At 47.2% G+C, this 18728-nt stretch overlaps 1 protein-coding gene across 1 annotated transcript in view; it reads right to left on the bottom strand.

The window, feature by feature from the left end:
• HLCS (holocarboxylase synthetase) overlaps window positions 1-18047 on the bottom strand; it is a 194394-nt gene extending 176347 nt beyond the window's left edge. The window contains exons 1-2 of the mRNA XM_043875479.1: window positions 17776-18047; window positions 13350-13487 (exon numbers count right to left, since the gene is read on the bottom strand). Coding sequence (XP_043731414.1) covers window positions 13350-13487; window positions 17776-17970 — 333 coding nt within the window. The 5' untranslated portion in view covers window positions 17971-18047. The remainder of the gene's footprint in view (window positions 1-13349; window positions 13488-17775) is intronic.
• Window positions 18048-18728: the final 681 nt, after the last annotated feature.

The following is an 18728-nucleotide window of genomic DNA, read 5'->3' as shown; positions in this document are numbered from 1 at the left end:
AATGGTGCTGGTAGAACTGGACATCTACATGCAAAGAATGAAGATGGACCCCCTATCCCAGACCATGTATCACCAGGTATAAAAATTAACTCACAAGGAATCAAATCCTTAATATAAGAGCTAAAACTACAAAACTCTTAGAAGAACACATAGATGTAAATCATCACGATGTTGAATCAGGCACTGGTTTCTCAGGTAAGACATCAAAAGTACAAACAACAAAAGAAAAAAATAGATAAACTGGACTTCATCAAAATGTTTGTGCTTCAATGAACACTTTATGAAAGGACCATTCACAAAATGGGGGAAAGTATTTGCAAATCATGTGATCAATCAATAAGAGATCTGTATCCACAATATACAAAGAATTCCCACAACTCAACAATAAAAAGACAAATATCCAATTTTAAAAATGGGCAAATAACCTGAAGAAACATTTCTCCAAAGAAAATATACAAGTGGCAACAGCACTTGAAAAGATTCTCAAAATCATTTGTCATTCAGTTCAGTTCAGTCGCTCAGTCATGTCCGACTCTTTAAGACCTCATGAACTGCAGCACGCCAGGCCTCCCTGTCCATCACCAGCTCCCGGAGTTCACCCAAACCCATGCCCACTGAGTTGATGATGCCATCCAACCATCTCATCCTCTGTCGTCCCCTTCTCCTCCCACCTTCAACCTTTCCCAGCGTCAGGGTCTTTTCAAATAAGTCAGCTCTTCGCATCAGGTGGCCAAAGTATTGGAGTTTCAGCTTCAATATCAGTCCTTCCAATGAACACCCAGGACTGATCTCCTTTAGGATGGACTGGTTGGATCTCCTTGCAGCCCAAGGGACTCTCAAGAGTCTTCTCCAACACCACAGTTCAAAAGCATCCATTCTTCGGCTCTCAGCTTTCTTTATAGTCCAACTCTCACATCCATACATGACCACTGGAAAAACCATAGCCTTGACTAGACAGACCTTTGTTGACAAAGTAATGTCTCTGCTTTTCAATATGCTGTCTAGGTTGGCCATAACTTTCCTTCCAAGAAGTAAGCATCTTTTAATTTCATGGCTGCAATCACCATCTGCAGAGATTTTGGAGCCCAGAAAAATAAAGTCAGTCACTGTTTTCACTGTTTCCCCTAGGGAAACATAAATCTGAACCACAATGAGGGGCCTGCCTGATGGCTCAGCGGTAAAGAATCTTTCTGCCAATTCAGGAGACTCAGGTTCGATCCCTGACCCGGGAAGATCCCGCATGCCACAGAGCAATTAAGCACATGTCACAACTATTGAGCCTGAGCTCTAGAGCATGTGGCCTGCAACAACAGAAGCCACTGCAATGAAAACCCAAACGCCACAATGAGTACCCACCCCCTCCCACTCACTGCAACTAGAGGAAAGCCCTCACAGCAAAAAAGATCCAGCACAGGCAAAAAACAAAAATAAATAAAATTATTTTTTTTATAAAACCACAGTGAGGTACTTCATCCTCTACTAGGACGGCTACAACTGAAAAGATGGAAGTAACAAATATTGAGGATGCTGAGAAATCAGAACCCTCATACCTTGCTGGTAGAACTGTGAAACAGTACACCCTCCTTAGAAAAGAGTTCATCAACTCCTCGAAAAGTCAAATACAGAGTTTCCTAATGACCCAGAAATTCCACTCATAGAGAACAAAACTTAAGAGAACTAAAAACATATGTCTGCACACAAAACCTGTACACAAAAGTTCATAGCAACATTATTCATCACAGTCAAAGTGTGGAAACACCCCAAGTATCCACCTAAATTGTGCTAAGTCTAGGAAGCCAGTTACTAAAAGGTCACATACTGAATGATTCTGTTTATATAAAAAAATCAAAATGGAAGGATCTATAGAGTTAACAAGTAGATTAGTGGTTGCCACAGACAGGAATGCTGGGGAGTGACTAATGGGAATCAGAGAGGAATGCTGATGGGTAAGTAGTTTCTTTTGGGGTATGAAAATGTTCCAGAATTAGTGATGACTGTACAGCTACTAAACTGTAAATAAACACTTTAAAAGGATGAAGTTCACGATATGTGAATTATATCTCAATTAAAAAAAAAAAAGTCTTCTCACTACTGCACTTGACTAGTCTTAAAAAAAAAACGTCTGGAGTCCTCTAAGGTCCAACCCTACTCCACAAAATCTTTACTCCTTACTACTTCACTTTTCTCCTTAAAAGAGAATTCAAATTAAATTTAACTTTTCTCCTTAGGCAAACAATCATTCTAAAAGCTAAGCAACATTGTCTTAGAGGTAAAAATAATAAACACAAATCTTTATGATCAACAGGCTGAAACACAGTCCTCAGTCTAGAATATCTGCAGAAAGAGAAACCTCAGAATTCTCTTCCCTCACAACTGCAGGAGTCACAGGCTCCATCCCTGGGTGGGGAAGATCCCCTGGAAAAGGAAATGGCAACCCACTCCAGTTTTCTTCCCTGGGAAATCTCATGGACAGAGGAGCCTGGCGGGCTACAGCCCATAAGGTTGCAAAGAGTCAGACACGACTAAGCAAGTGAGCACACACACTAGACTGACTCCACCACCTCCGCACAGGTTCACCTGGAGGGTGGGCCTGACCCACACAGGCTTCAGTAGAATTCTACATTTCAAATACAACACCTTTGATCCTGGATGAAGAGTTGAAGTCTACAATCCAGACAAAGATCTAGCTGATTTCCAGCTCTGAGAGTGCAGGAAGGATGTCAGCTCTGGAGAATAAGAAGATAAACCACCACCTCGGTGACAGCTGACTTTTCTGATAAGGGTGAACGGGAAATATGAAAAGGAGCAGCGCAAGCCCACTGCAGGAGGCTAAAAGCATCTTTGTTCTCAGCACTATGTCAGCTGAGAATGATGGGAGATGTTCAACCACTGGAGACCCAGCCCAGGATTTAGTTGTTCAGATGTTGATGTAGCAGCCTGCTTCGCGAGCACCAGCTTGGAGCTGGAACGCAAAGTAGGCACTTGGTGTAAAAGGAGCCAACAATCAAATCCTCACACCCCGCAGGAGAGCCACAGGAGGTAAACAAATCAAGGGGAAGGACAGGAAATGGCCAGAGAACAATATACACACTCATGCCGGATCAAGTTTCTAAACCCAGCCAGCTGTTTCCTCACCTAAATGCATTTCCATTTTCTAGGAACCTGGTCCTTGAGCCACAGACCGTGCAAACTCCTCCAGCAGCACCATGGCCCCATCAAAGCAAAGCCACACGGTCACTAAATGCAAACAGTCCGCTTTCCTTTTGCACTTTGAGATGGAGACAAAGAGGCAGAGAAAGAAAAGGGAAGGCAAGCCAAAGGCTTAGTCCCAAAGATCAAAGCCAAGGAAGCCCCGGTCAGCCCAAAACAAAGGGATTTCCTCGCCCGTGCAGAAAGCCCTTCCGAAACCCAAGCTTGCAACTTGAGGCTACGATGATCACAGCAAAGGCAGTGATGTGTCTGCTCCACTCAGTTCAGTCGCTCAGTCGTGTCCAACTCTTTGCGACCCCATGGACTGCAGCACGCCAGGCCTCCCTGTCCATCACCAACTCCCGAAGCTTGCTCAAACTCATATCCATTGAGTCGGTGATGCCATCCAACCATCTCATCCTCTGTCGTCCCCTTCTCCTCCTGCCTTCAATCTTTCCCAGCATCAGGGTCTTTTTCAATGAGTCAGTTCTTCCCAACAGGTGGCCAAAGTATTGGAGTTTCAGCCTCAGCATCAGTCCTTCCAATGAATATTCAGGACTGATCTCCTTTAGGATGGACTGGCTGGATCTCCTTGCAGTCCAAGGGACTCTCAAGAGTCTTCTCCAACACCACAGTTCAAAAGCATCAGTTCTTCGGCTCTCAGCTTTATAGTCCAACTCTCACATCCGTACATGACTACTGGAAAAACCATAGGTTTGACTAGACAGACCTTTGGTGGCAAAGTAATGCCTCTGCTCCACTCACCTCAACACAAATGTGCACACGGCAGGGGGCCCGGGGCCCAAAGGCGCTGGTTTAAACCCGCTTCAGTGAGCTGCCCTTCCCAAGGCTGCCTGCAGCGGGTGCTGAGCCGAAGCTCTGCAGCTAATGAGTGGATGGGAACCTTAACAACTAGTCAGGTGACGGTTAACCTTATGTGCCAACTGGGCTGGGCCACAGTATCTGGATATTTGTCCAAACATCATTTCAGAGGTGACTGTGAAGATATTTTTCAGACGTGGTCAACATTTTAAATGATTTCACTTCGAGTAAAGTACAGCATCCTCCTGTAACACAGGTGAGCCTCGTCTAATCAGCTGAAGGCCCTACAAGAAAAAGACTGCGGTTCCTGGAGAAAGAGGGAATTCTGCCTCTAGACTGCCTTCACTCAAGGTGCAACATCTATCCTCTAGGAGTTTCCTGCCTCTGGACTGCCCTGCAGATTTGGGACTCACCAGACTCCATAACTTGGCTTCCCCAATGGCTCAGTAGTAAAGAATTCACCTGTAATTCAGGAGATGTGGGTTTGATCCCTGGGTGGGGAAGATCCCCTGGGGAAGGAAATGGCAACCCACTCCAGTATTCTTGCCTGGAAAAAAATCCCATGGACAGGGGAGCCTGGCGGGCTACAGTCCATGGGGTCAATGCATAAGCACAGACTCCACACTCATGTAAGCCAGTTCCTTAAAATAAACCTCTTTCTGTCTGTCTTTCTCTCCCTTCCCCCACTACTTCTCCATCTCCCTCCCTCCCTATATATGTATGTGTAATGTGCACACATGCACACGCACACACACACACACACACACACACACACCCTATTCTGTTTCACAAGAAAACCTGAATAAATACAAGTCACCATTAGTGAGCCTGGGTAAGATCAACGTCACTGCCTCGACACTGCTAATTTTTTGGCTCTCGTTTCTCTTCTCCCAAATCAGTGTAATTACATGTTAGGTTTTTAAAACATCTAGTAATGAACTGATTGGAAAAGGGCTAGATACACAAAGATGTGAAGATCTGAAACCATGACAGTCAGGGGAAGAGGTTATTTCCCACTTTCAGTTATTCTCAGTGCCTTTTGGGTTTGGGAACAGAAAGGATACAGCAGGACTACAGAATTCGTTTTCACTCTCTATTTAACAAGGTACTATGACGTATGGTGCTTTTAAAAGAAGGGGATTGGAAACAAAAGTTAACATCATATGATAAGTCCACCCACAAGAAGCAACAGTTGAAATGATAAAGTGACCCTGATGAGACTTAAGATGGATCTGCAAAACCATAACCGACCAGAACACTCAGTGAAAAGGGTGGTCTAGGTGTTCTAATCTTCTGAATAACTGAGAGCTAATCAGAAAATAACAGAAATAGCCTTGTTGTTATAACTGTTGTTTTTTTTTGTTTTTTAGTTTTTTTGTTTTTTTTTACCACACTACACAGCATGCAGGATCTCAGTTCCCTCATCAGGGGTCAAACCTACACCCCATGCAGTGAAAGGCTAGAGCCTTAACCACTGGACCACCAGGAAAGTCCCTGTCATAACTGTTTTCTATGATGTGTGTTATTTAGAAGCCCAACAAGCCTGTGAGGCCCAGCGTCTACAGGGTGCTGTCCTAGCAGCCCCAGTTTTTCACTTTATACCCCTGTCCGCCCCCCATGTTGGTAAGCCAAGGAGGAAGAGAAGTTTTAACAGACATCCCAAGTGTTGCGATTAGCTACTGCTGCGTAACAAATAACCCTGAAATTTCGCAACTTGCACTAATCATCTACTGCACTCACAAATCTCAATCTGGGCAGAGCTTGACAAGGACAGCGCGACTCTGCTCCACATGGCATCAGTCAGGGTGGTTCCACTGGGCCTGGAAGACCACGTCCAAGGGGGTTCCCAACACAGCTGGTGAGCTGAGGCTGCCTGCCAGCTAGGACTGTCCACGGAGGGCCTCAGTTCTTCACAGGAAGCCCGCCTCAGGGCGGCTTGAGCTTCCTTCACAGCATGGGAGCTGGGTTCCAAGAACCCAGGCGGAAGCTGTAAGGTTTCTTATGATCTAGCCTTGGAGGCCCCAGAATGTCTCTTCCACCACGTCCCGTGAGGCAGACAAATCACTAAAGTCAGCCCGGATTCAAGGGGGGGGGGGGGGGATAAAATTCCACCTGTCCGTAAGAGGAAGGAGTCTGCAGCCACCTTAAACCAAAATCTACGACACGGGGTTTCGGCCAGCTCTCTCACGCCTCCGCTCCGTGTGGGAATGGCCCGTCCTGAGACGGCTGTGGTCCCTCTGCCTAGTCCCCACACAGGAAAGAAGCCTGGAGCAGACCCAGTGTGCCAGAGCAACCGGAGACCTGCTCAGCCTCAAGCGTGACATGAGCAGAAAATGAAGATTTGCTGTCAGAAGCCACCAAAATTCTGAGGTCACCTGTTCACTCCAGCCAAGCTGACTACAATAGTGTGCAAAACTGCATTCTTTAAAATAGGGGCCCCTCTACCAGCCCCTCCTGCCATATTCCCCGCCTCCAGAAATGACACACCATCCACCCAAAAATCCATCATCAGCTCCTAAAAAAGCTCCTAAATCTGTCTCCACGCCTCTCCTCCCTGCTACCAATACTCTGCAAGGTTCATCTCTCTTCCCACACAGGGTACAATCCATTCCAGCTTTGCCTCCCCCGGATCCAGTCTCCAATCTGCCTGCATTATGATCTTTAACATAAGAATCTGCTCATTCTGCTTTAAAGAAGAAAAAGAAATGTTTTAGCCTGCTGTCCACAGGATAAAGTCCAAATTCCCAATTAGTGCATATAAACCTTTATAATCCGTGTACCCTATGTATTTGCCATACTGTTAAAGAACATTTAATTCTGGTACATAGAAAACCAGAAAAACAAACAAACAGAATTTCATAGATATGTTATCAGTCTCTTTTAAGATGTGCTAAAAACAAGTAAGACAAAAGGAACATGTGTGCTAAACACTGATAAAAAGAACAAAACAGAAGACGGTATTACTCCCAGGCAGAAAATCAAGGATGGACCAAGTAAATCTTAGATAATAGTAAGACAATAGTAATAGTAAGATCTGCCACCTCCCAATTGACGGTTAAAAAGCAAAAGTGAAAGTCACTCAGTTGTGGCTAAGTCACTTGAGTCGTGACCAACTCTTTGTGACCCCATGGACTGTAGTCCAACAGGCTCCTCTGTCCATGGGATTCTCCAGGCAAGAATGCTGGAGTGGGTTGCCACGCCATCCTCCAGGGGCTCATCCCAACCCAGGGATCGAGCCTAGGTCTCTACATGGCAGGCAGATTCTTTACCATCTAAGCCACCAGGGAAGCCCCAGTTGACAGTTATGTCATCCCTAAATCAGCCACCTGTTAGAGTTCCATGCATATTCTGCCTAGAAACAGGCAAAACACACGGCTTCTCTGCAGGTCACTGGTAAACCGTAGCTCTCCCAGACACCCTGACGTCCTGAATCTCCCCAAAAGAGCAAGCGTGTGCTGGCCACAGGCAGCCTCCACCCACAGAGTCCCTGTGACTGTATTCTTGGAGGACAGCCAACGCAGCAGACAGAGGCAGGATGTGTGAACCCTGCCTGGCTCAGGATTCAGGCGTAGAGTCCTTCCACCCCTCAGGAGCCCCATTCCAAGTGTTAACAGAACCCGGAACTGTTTCTTGCTTATATTTTGAATTGATTTAATAGACTGTGCAATTTGAGCATCTTAACTTGGTCTGAGAGCCTCTCTATTCTGTGACCACTGGGTAATGAATGACCATTGGGTAATGTGACCATTTGGTAATGTTGGTAATGTTTGGTAATGTTCTGGAAAGCTATCACTGCATCAAGGTAATCTGATGCACCACAGGGTCACAAAACGAGTTGGACATGACTTAGCAACTGAACAACATCTTTCTGCTCTGGCCTTCCCCTGAGCCACTCCGTCAACTCATGTTAATGAGACTCCAATTGGGACTTCCCTTCTGGTCAGGGGTTTAAGACTTTGCCTTCTAATGCAGGGGACCTGGGCTCGATCCATCGTCGGGAAACTATAATAAGATCCCTTGTGCCATGAGAGCTTCCCCGGTGGCGCAGCTGACAATGAACCCGCCTGCAATGCAGAAGACCCTGGTCTGATCCTTGGGTCGAGACGATCCACTGGAGAAGGGATAGGCTAACCACTCCAGTGTTCCTGGGCTTCCCTGGTGGCCCAGATGGTAAAGAATCGGCCTGCGATGCAGGATACCTGGGTTCGCTCCCTGGGCTGGGAAGATCCCCTGGAGAAGGGAACAGCCACCTACAGCAGTATTCTTGCCTGGAGAATTCCATGGACAGAGGAGCCTGGCAGGAAGTACTCCATGTGGGTCTGAAAGAGTCAGTCATGACTGAGCGACTTTCACTTCACTTTGTGCCGTGAAGCAACCAAGCTTACGCACTGCAATGAATAGTCAATGCAGCCAAAAACAAATTTAAAAATTGCTTTAATTAGACTCCAATTGTCCCAGGTACAAACACTCTGAGTGCTTCTGCACCTGCCTAGGAAGCCCTTTCCTCCTTCTTCACCTAATTCCTATTTTGCCTTAAAACCTCAGCTATTGCCCCCACCCTGAAAGTCCTTCCCGACATCACCCCATCTGGATGGGTTCACCATCTCCCCCGTACTTGCTTTCCCAGAGCACTTATCACAAAGGATTGTAATCGTTCACTTACTTAGCCATCTTCTCCCCCCACGCTGTGAGCTCCTTAAGATGACTGTGACTGTCATCACTGAATCCATTATTTTCCTTTAACTCTTTATTGAATTTGTTACAATATTGCTTCTGTTTTACATTTTGGTTTTTTGCCCACAAGGCATAGGGGATCTTAGCTCCCAGACCAGGGACTGAATCCACACTCCCTGCATTGCAAGGCAAGTCTTAACCACTGGGTCACCACGGAAGTCCCTCTGAATGTGCCCTTCATCTTCAAATGACATACATCCAGCCCTAGAACATAATCTGGCACACAACAGGCACTCAATAGCCCTTGGATGGACGGATGGATGGATGAAGGCCTTTATAGAATGCAAAGAACATGAGTGAATTTTCTGCAACAAAAAAACTGTGTAAGTTCTTTGGGTCATCGACTCTTACTAAACAGGACTGCTAATATAAGTATAGAAGACACTGAAAATTGAGCTGAATCTGCCATGACCCATTGGTATCTCTTATGGCACCTAAGAAATAACTAGGACTACTGTTCAATAAATATCTTAGTGAGAGAATGACTGAGTGAAAATATGAATGTGTGAATGCTACAGTTTTTAAACTGAATTCCTGAAATTCATTTATTTGTTGTCAGGGGGGGTCTGTAGAATGACCACAAAGGAGATATTCAAAGTCTGAAAAGATGCCATTTTCAATAGCTGAAGGAGTGGTACTGTCCTAAAAATGGGAAAGGATTTTATCAAGTTCAAAAGTCTTTCCTCAATAACATATTTGCTATTAAATATCTTAGGATCCTATCAAATTCAAATGACTTGAGAGTTAGGTGAAATACATAGATTCATGAACGCCCCCAAGCTGCAAAATCCCATTGAGCAATAAACGTGAATGGGAACAGCAGACTTACAAGACAGAGACCTGTGAAATCAACTCCTTTTCTAAGATCTGAAACCCAGTTTACAAAACAGAGCTGTGTAAGTTCTTTGGGTCGTCGACTCTTGGGTCATCTGTGTAATAAATAGCCATGGTGCTCCAAAATATGGCTCTAGACAGCTCTAGCTCCTGGTTGCAAAATCCACTAAACTCTCTGATCACAAATAAGATGACTTAACCGGAGAGTACCTTTGGTGGATAGGCATCCTTTCACCCCCAGAATTAAGTAACCACTGGGACATTCCAGTGTTGGTGGTCCAGTAGTTAAGAATCCGCCTGCCACTGCTGAGGGCACAAGCTTGATTCTTGGTCTGGGAACTAAGATCCCACATGCTGCAGGGCAACTAAGCCCATGCACCCCACAACTACTGAGCCCAAGCACCCTGGAACCCACGCTCCACAACAAGAGCAGCCACCTCAATGAGGAGCCCTCGCCCCCCGCCACCCTCCCACCGCGGCTAGAAAGTAGCCCCCACTCGCCGCAACTAGAGAAAAGCTCAAGCACAGACAAAAATATATAATTTATTTAAAAATTGTAAAAGCTCTGTAGGTGATTTGAGGAGGAGGGCATGACAACCCACTCGAGTATTCTTGCCTGGAGAATCCCCATGGACTGAGGAGCCTGGTGGGCCACAGTCCATGGGGTCATGAAGAGTCGGTCACGACTAAGTGACTAAACACAGCACAGGTGATTTAAAAAAAGAAAAAGAATTAAGTGACAGCCCCGAGGAGAGATCTTAAATCGCCCTTAGAAGGTAACCTAAATGAGAGCGTTGCGGCAGAAATGTTCATCATCTCCCAACATCTAGTCTTTCTTTCTCCCTTGTAGTAACAGAACTCCAGGTCTTCACGGAATCCATGGCTGCCCAGCTACGGACTGCAATTCTCCACCTCCCTGCAGCTGAGAGAAGCGACATGTGATGGGACGCTCCTGGATCACAGCCTCAAAGAGGAAGCACGTTGGTCCCCACCTTCCCTGTCTTTCCCTATTCTGAGGGCTGGAATGTGGATCAGGTTGGGGGTGGGGTGGGGTAGCAGGAGCCCAGCCTCCACCAAGAGAGAGAACCGGATGATGGCAGAGGGGAGGCAGCCTAGCAACAGGGCAGAAAGGGGCTGGGTCCCCGGGTGGCCTTCCAGAGCAGGACCTTCTCCCTCAGATGCAGGCTGGGCATCACTTGTTACCACAACGTAGCTTGGACCTTGGGCTTCCCTGATGGCTCAGACTGTAAAGACTCTGCCTGCGATGTGGGAGACCTAGGCTCCATCCCTGGGTCGGGAAGATCCCCTGGAGGAGGGCATGGCAACCCACTCCAGTATTCCTGCCTGGAGAATCCCATGGACAGAGGAGTCTGGTGGGCTACAGTCTCTGGGGTGGCAAAGAGTCGGACACGACTGAGCGACTTTCACAACAGCCTTTGTGACTTTCACACCTTATGTAATACAGTAACCACATTCCTTAAGGTGCTATGTGTATAGAGATACACATTAGGCAACAATGATTCAGGAAAATTAAGAGAACAGTCACAATTTTGTGTTAGAAAAGGAATCTGTGCATATTTGATATTTTACATAGTTGCAATATTTTAGAAATTTTGGCACAGATTTTAAGTTGAAATCTTACTAGATATATACAACATTAGAATACATAAGAAAACTTCAGGGACTTCCCTGGTGGTCCAGTAGTTAAGACTTCGCCTTTCAATGCAGGGGGGCAGGTTCTATCCCTGGACGGGGACTAAGATCCCATATCCCTTGGGGCCAAGAGATCAAAACATGAAACAGAAGCAATATTACAACACATTCAATAAAGACTCTAAAAATGGTTCACGTCAAAAAACAAAACTTTAACCTTTAATCATATAACTTCAATTTTCTTCTCTTTAAAAATGATCATAATATCTTATAAAATTGTAAGTACTAGAGGTAATATATATAAAACACTGAGCAGGGGCTCAATAAATGGTATGATTATTATTGTAAGTATATATAGAGTTTAATAAACAGTAGGAACTGGCAGAAGGAAATGGCAACCCACTCCAGTATTCTTGCTTGGAGAATCCCAGGGACGGGGGAGCCTGTTGGACTGCCGTCTATGGGGTCGCAGAGTCGGACCCGACTGAAGTGACTTAGCAGCAGCAGCAGGAACTGGCAGGAGAAAAATGTCATGTCCTAGCACACTAGGTTACTGTCAGACCACCTGCAAAACTCTAAATCCCTCCTGAGCCCCAAATAGAGGAGAGATTCCTGCTCTCCTTTACTTTTTCCTATCTCCTAACTCTTACTCCCATCCACCTTGAATTCTAGTCAAGTCTAGTCTATTTCAGTCTTATTTCTTCCTTTTCATTCATCCCAACACAATGTCTTCAAGACAGTGGTGTGAGATGGAGGTCCAGTGGCCATGGCTGTCTTCAGCAAAATGCCTCCTGGATCGTCCACGCCACAGGCAGGAAGCCTACAATGGGTGAGTGAGAGCAGAAAGGATTCACCCCCGACACCAGCAGAAGCAGCCATAAGGGGGTGGGGACTGGGGGGTTAAGGAGTTAGGGGCAGGCATCCACAAGCCTGAGAGGTGGCATCCATCGAGAGCGTACGCCAGAGGACATCCCCACTGGGTGTGTGTCCAGAAAGATGACAGGCCATCCCGAGGAAAACCCACAAAGGAGACCCGCGATACGATGATGCCATTTTCAGATTCAACAAAAAGATAATGAAAAGGAGGATGCGATGAGGAGGAATGGAAGGGAAGGAGTAAAAGCTGGGACATGCAGGGAGTGGATCTAGCCAAAAGAAAAGAAGGAAAGAAAGAAAGAAATTAGCAGAACTGGTCACTGAATGGCAGGAAAGAGGCAGGAGGAGGGGAAAGGACCCACAGGCTAGGGTGTTCATCTGAGATTTTCTTTTTTTTCTCAGGAGAGAAATACAAACCACCAGTTTGGGACACGTTACTGAGTTTGAAGTGCCTTCAGAATACTGAGGGTAAGACGTCCAGTACACAGTAGTAGAAATCAACTGATTTTGGCAGCAAGAAGCTGTGGGGCTGGACTAGATGACCTAGGGAGAGACCTCAGCGTTGCTACCCAGTAACATACGACAAGACAGAAACACAACTTAAACACAAGTAGCACTTTTTTTTTTTGGCTGTACCATGAAGCATGTACAATCTTAGTTCCCCAGCTAGGGACCTCAGTGCCCCCTACAGTAGAAGCATGGGGTCTTAACCACTGAACCACCAGGGCGAAGTCCCAAAACTCAGATAGATAGAAAGATGGATAGATGTATGTATATATTTGGATATATATGTATTTGGCTCCACAGAATCTTAGTTCCCTAACCAGGGATCCAACCTGGGCCCCAGCAGTAAAAGCCCTGGGTCCAAATCACTGGACCAGCAGGGTCCCTACTAATATATTTTTATCTAACCCAAAATGGGGCTTCCCTGATAGCTCAGTTGGTAAAGAATCTGCCTGCAATGCAGGAGACCCAGGTTTGACCCCTGGGTTGGGAAGATTCCCTGGAGAAGGAAATGGCAATCCATTCCAGTATTCTTGCCTGGAGAATTCCAGGGACAGAGGAGCCTGGTGAGTCCATGGGGTCAGAAAGAGTCAGACATGACTCAGCGACTAACACTTTCACTTTCAACCCAAAATATCCAAAAAGAAAGCAAATCACGAAAGCCAAGAAAGAGCACTCATGTAAAATAACAAATTTAGTTTTGGTAATGGTTGACAAAGGACAAACACGGTACTCACAGTTTCCGAAGAGGATGCCGGTCTCTGTAAATTCTCACCTTGCACCCAAATGCTCTCTGTCACAAATGCGATGTGCTCTGCTTCAAGTATAAAAGGAGAAACCAGGAACAGGGCCCATTTGTTTAAGTCATCAATGGACTGGATGGAGGGAAAGAGACACAGTTCAATAGAGGATTCAACATGACTTCAAAAACAACTGTCCCTTATATTAACATCTAGGACGTCCTCGCCTCTGTAATTCCAGGTGGCATCTACATAAGGCCATCCAATGCTCTCCTATACACTGCATTAACTCACATTTTTTTGTGGAGCTGAAACTGAAAGTTGCTCAGTCATGTCCAACTCTTTGCGACCCCATGGACTACACAGTCCATGGGATTCTCCAAGCCAGAATACTGGAGTGGGTAGCCTTTCCCTTCTCCAGGGGATCTTCTCAACCCAGGGATAGAACCCAGGTCTCCCACATTGCAGGTGGATTCTTTACCAGCTGAGTCACAAGGGAAACCCAAGAATACTGGAGTGGGTAGCCTATCCCTTCTCCAGGGGATCTTCCTGACCCAGAAATCGAACCAGGGTCTCCTGCATTGCAGGCGGATTCTTTACCAACTGAGCTATCAGGGAAGCCCAGTTGTTGAGCTGTGACTATATAAATAGCTGCAAAATCCTATGGACAGAGGAGCCTGGCAGGCCACAGTCCAAGGGGTCGCAAAAGAGTTGGACACGACTTAGTGACTAAACAACATGAAAAACATCCTCCAATGACCCATGACAGCTTTCACTTCTTTTGTTACTTGTTAGGGCTTTCCTGTTAGCTCAGTCGGTAAAGAATCTGCCTGCAATGCAGGAGACCAGGGTTTATCCAAGCAATTAATTCTGAAGCTTATTCCCACCATTTCTTACTGCCAAGGACATGTGGGAGTTTTCCAAATTACTATTTGGAAGTACATTTGAAGGTGAGGTGGCTCAGAAGCACATGCCCGTCAGCAGAAGCTTGTTACTGACAGTTGCCCAAAGAGCTGTTCTTCCATCTCCTCCACCCATGACAGCATCAAGATCAGTTAGCAGATTGGCTGTGATCACTGACTTCTGCTTGCCCCTTGAAATCTCTCTAGAAAGACTGTACATTAAATTTTAAAGGCTCTAAGACATGGCACATCCAGAGCAGAAAAAAGCTGAAAGCTAAAGCTGCAAGAGGGGAGCCTTCTCATCATCAGTTCAGTTCAGTTCAGTTCAGTCGCTCAGTCGTGTCCGACTCTTTGCGACCCCATGAATCATAGCACACCACGCCTCCCTGTCCATCATCACCCACCCCCAAAAAGGGCATTTGGGTCAAGTGCCATAGGCTTGCTTGTCAGTTCAAACCTGCCCTTGATGGGAAGATGAGAAAGTTATTTTCACAGGGCCTAGTAACCTGGCACAAAGCAGAAGCTTAATAAATATGTGTTGAACCAATCAGAGAATGAAAATGAGACAGAAAAACTCCTTCTCTGGGTAAACATAACTATTTGATGATAGTTAAAAACAAAAGCCAGGTTGTAGGAACTTGCCTGGTGGTCCAGTGGTTAGGAATCCACCTGCCAATGCAGAGGACAAGCGTCTGAGCCCTGGTCCGGGAAGATCCCACATGCCTTGGGGCAACTAAGCCTGTGCACCACAGCCACTGAAGTCCACACACCTTAGAACCCGTGCTAGACAGCAAGAGAAGCCACCACAACTAGAGAGGCCCTCACTCACTGAATCTGAGGCGTGGCCCCTGCTCACTGCAGCTGCAGAAAGCCCGAACAGCAATGAAGACTCAGTGCAGCCAAAAATAAGCAAAATTTTTTAAAAAGAGCAAAATAATTTAAAAGATTGTCCACTTTACCCAGAGAAAATATGTACATTAAACAAAAAGCTTCAAAGTTCCAGTTTGTATAAACTATCTTTAGTGATACTTAATTCTTGCGGGACCTTTGATTACATAAACATACACATATGGTACTTATGCATCTGACTTTAAGTATACAAAATATGGAGACCGCAAAGGCGTAAGATTCAGTTCTGTAAAGTTACTTCGGCCCAGGGAGACTGACAATAAGGTATCCACTGAACCAAATCATCAGTCCCACAGTATTTTCAGTCTTAAAATAACAGTAGCTAACCACAAATAGCCAAACTTCCCAATTGCAGGTTTCAAACAGAGCTTAATTAAACCCAACAACCACTACTTCATTCAGTGAAATACTGAATAACTATTACAGGTCAAGCTGCTAAGCTAAACAGACCCAATTTCCAGGGAGAAAAAGATAAAAACTGGACATAATGGAAAATAATTTTTAAAAGAATATTTATATATATATATATATTTATATATAAAACTGAATCACTTTGCTGTACAGAAGAAATCAACACATTGTATATCACCTATACTTCAATTTTAAAAAATGAAAAAAAAAAATGAGGACTTCCTCTGTAGTCGAGTGGCTAAGACTCTGCACTCCCAATGCAGGCGGCCCAGCTTCCATCCCTGGTATGGGAACTAGATCCCACATGCTGAAACTAAGGATCCCACATACCACAAAGAAGATCAAAGATCCCGTGTACTACAACTAAGACCCAGCACAGCCAAAATAAGTAATTTTTTAATGAAAAAAATAAACATCACAATGAAAAAAAAAGATAAAAACTGGAGTTTCATATTTGAATTTGAATTTCATATTTGAAAGGCGACTTAAAAGTCTAAGAGGATACAGAGCTAACTGGTCACATCTAGTGTGGACTAGGGGACCTCTCTGTGACATAGTGATTTCTGGGCAAAGCTCTAAGAAGGACAACAAGTTACAAAAACCCAAAAGCCCAAAACCGGTTTAACCCAGGTATCCCTAAACCCAGCTAGAGCAGTAAGCAAGGGCTGAAAAGCCTTAGTTAACAGTTATCAAAGTTAACAGAAGCCCAATAAAGTCACGGAGTTGTGCAAAAATAAAACTGTCTCCCAAGAAAACTAAAGACATTTGCATGTCATTTCTCATTATTTTTGGATGTTCAAAATTTCTACTCTAAATTTTTAAGTAAATGAATCCAGTTTGGAAACCACTACTATAAAAGAAGGGCTTCCCAGATGGCTCAGCCATAAAGTATCTGCCTGCAATGCAGGAGATGCAGGTTTGATACCTGGGTCAGGAAGATGGCAACCCACTCCAGTATTCTTGCCTGGGAAATCCGATGGACAGAGAAGCCTGGCGAGCTACAGTCCAAGGGGTGGCAAAGAGTCAGACATGACTTAGAAGCTTAACAACAAACAGAAAAATCCACCCTTGGATTTTTCATTTTATCATCTTTCTCAATCAGGATTCCTTAAAAGAATTATGCCTTCCTTCCCTCAGGAATCTACTGAATGTAATGAATGAACAACTAGGCGATATTAAAATCACTCATTCTGTTATATACTATATCAACAAGAATGGGTATTTTTTATTTGTAGCAGCAAAGTACAACGGCATACCTAAGCATAACCCCAACAAAATGTTCAAACCTGGGATAAGAGTTTAATTTCCTCACGCTTTTACACACACAAAGAAAAACTCATTTTAATGCCCAAAGTGATCCAACTTTTCACAAGGAAGAGCAAAGAGCAAGAAACCATTAAAAGCGTAACACTTTTAAATGTTAATGACAGCAATGTGGGTGATGCCCATGGCAATTTGCACAGCACTGCCCTCGCTAGCCCACTTCCAATAGCTGAGTGCAAAGAACTATTGTTCTGCAGAGATTAAAGGAACGGCCGCCCCAGGTCATCCAGCGGGTGACAGGGCCGGCTGAACTTGTAGCCATCAGGCTAAGTATTCGGGCAAGGAGACCGGACTGCGTGCAAACCGAAAGCAAAAAGATGCAAAGATTAATGAGTATGTGCCCCGACTGGTACATGACGCAACTGACAGGAGCTGGGGGTAGGGAACTTTTTGTCACCACGGAAACAGGCGACAGAAAGCTGAGGATTTTGCTGTACGTCTCTGAAATCGGGTTCACGCCACCTCCGGCCCAGTGCTAGGCGAGAGACGATGGAGGGACTCGAGGTGGGCGCTGCTCAGGGGCTAATCGACTCTGCACAGGTACACGGGTACACGCCGCATCGGCAACGCCAAGACCCAGGCGTCCGGACCCTCGCGCGGGCACCGCACGGACAGGTGATCCAATCGGTCTCTGGCCCGATACTCCGGACTCCCGAGGGCATCGCGTGTAGGGCAGGCCCCGCAGCTGGCCCTTCCGGGACCCCACGGCCTCTCGCGACCTCCAGGCGAAGCGGAGGGAACCCACTGGCCGCACGCACCAGGGCCGATGGCGGGGTCCGGGCTGGGGGGCGCTCCCGGCTCCCTGCCGGCCCCGCGGCCGCGCGCCCCCGACCGGGCCTGCCCCCAGCCCCCCACCCCGGCGCCCAGCGCCCGCCCACCTGGCTCTCGCCGACACAGAAGACCCGGCCGCCGCGGCTCAGGCACACGCGGGCGCCCCGGGGAGGCGCGGCCGCGCTGCAGAAGGTGAAGGAGCAGCGCGAGGCGCGCAACCGCTGCACCGTGGCGCGCACGAGCGCGGCCGGCCCGCGCCCCCAGCGCGCCCACAGGTACAGGTAGCACAGCGTGATGAGCATGGCCGGCCGGCCGGCGGCGGCGGAGCGCGGGCCCCGGACGCTCGCACCACCGGCCGGCCCGCCCGGCCCCGCCCCCCGCCCAGGCGCACGGCCCGCCCCCACCCAGCGGCCCTCCCGCCCCCGCCCCGCCCCCGGACGGCGCGGTAGGTTGGGGACCCCCAGCCCCGCCCGAGCGCCCGAACGCGCAAGCGCCCGGCCCCGCCCTTTCATCGGCCACGCCCTCTCGCCGGCCACACCCCCGCCCGTCCGGCCACGCCCTCCCGCCTGCCCGGCTCTCCCGCCGACCGGAAGAGGCCGCGGGATGGCTGGGGAGGGTGAGGAGGCACGTGTTGATGGAGGGAGACGGGCGGCCGGAACCAGAGGGAGGGAGGCCTGTGGGGAGGGCGGTGATGGAGGGAGAAGACAGGCAATGCACGGAGAGCTGAGTGGGAGGGGACCGGGAGAGGCCACTCTGGGGGGAGGCTGGGGCGCAACGTGAAGGAAGAAGGAGGCAGACGGCGCGGTAGGTTGGGGACCCCAGGGAGGGGAAGCTCAGTGGCTGCCTGGCCGGGTTAAGCAGGAGTCTAGCCGTCCAGCCTTGAGGGGTGGGAGGCAGATTGAGGAAGGGGCTGACTAACCAGCGCCTTACCAAAACAGGGAAGCCTTGCGTGCTGCATCCACAGGGTCGCGGAAGAGTCCGACACGACTTAGCGACTGAACATTACCAGGGCCCAAAGTGTGTTGATACACATACATCAGCCATCCAGTCCAAGTGGGAA

The sequence above is a fragment of the Cervus elaphus genome, chromosome 19, assembly GCF_910594005.1.
Source record: "Cervus elaphus chromosome 19, mCerEla1.1, whole genome shotgun sequence".
Lineage (NCBI taxonomy): Eukaryota > Metazoa > Chordata > Mammalia > Artiodactyla > Cervidae > Cervus > Cervus elaphus.
Note: the sequence above shows the minus strand (reverse complement) of the source record. Positions and strands in the feature narration are given on the sequence as shown.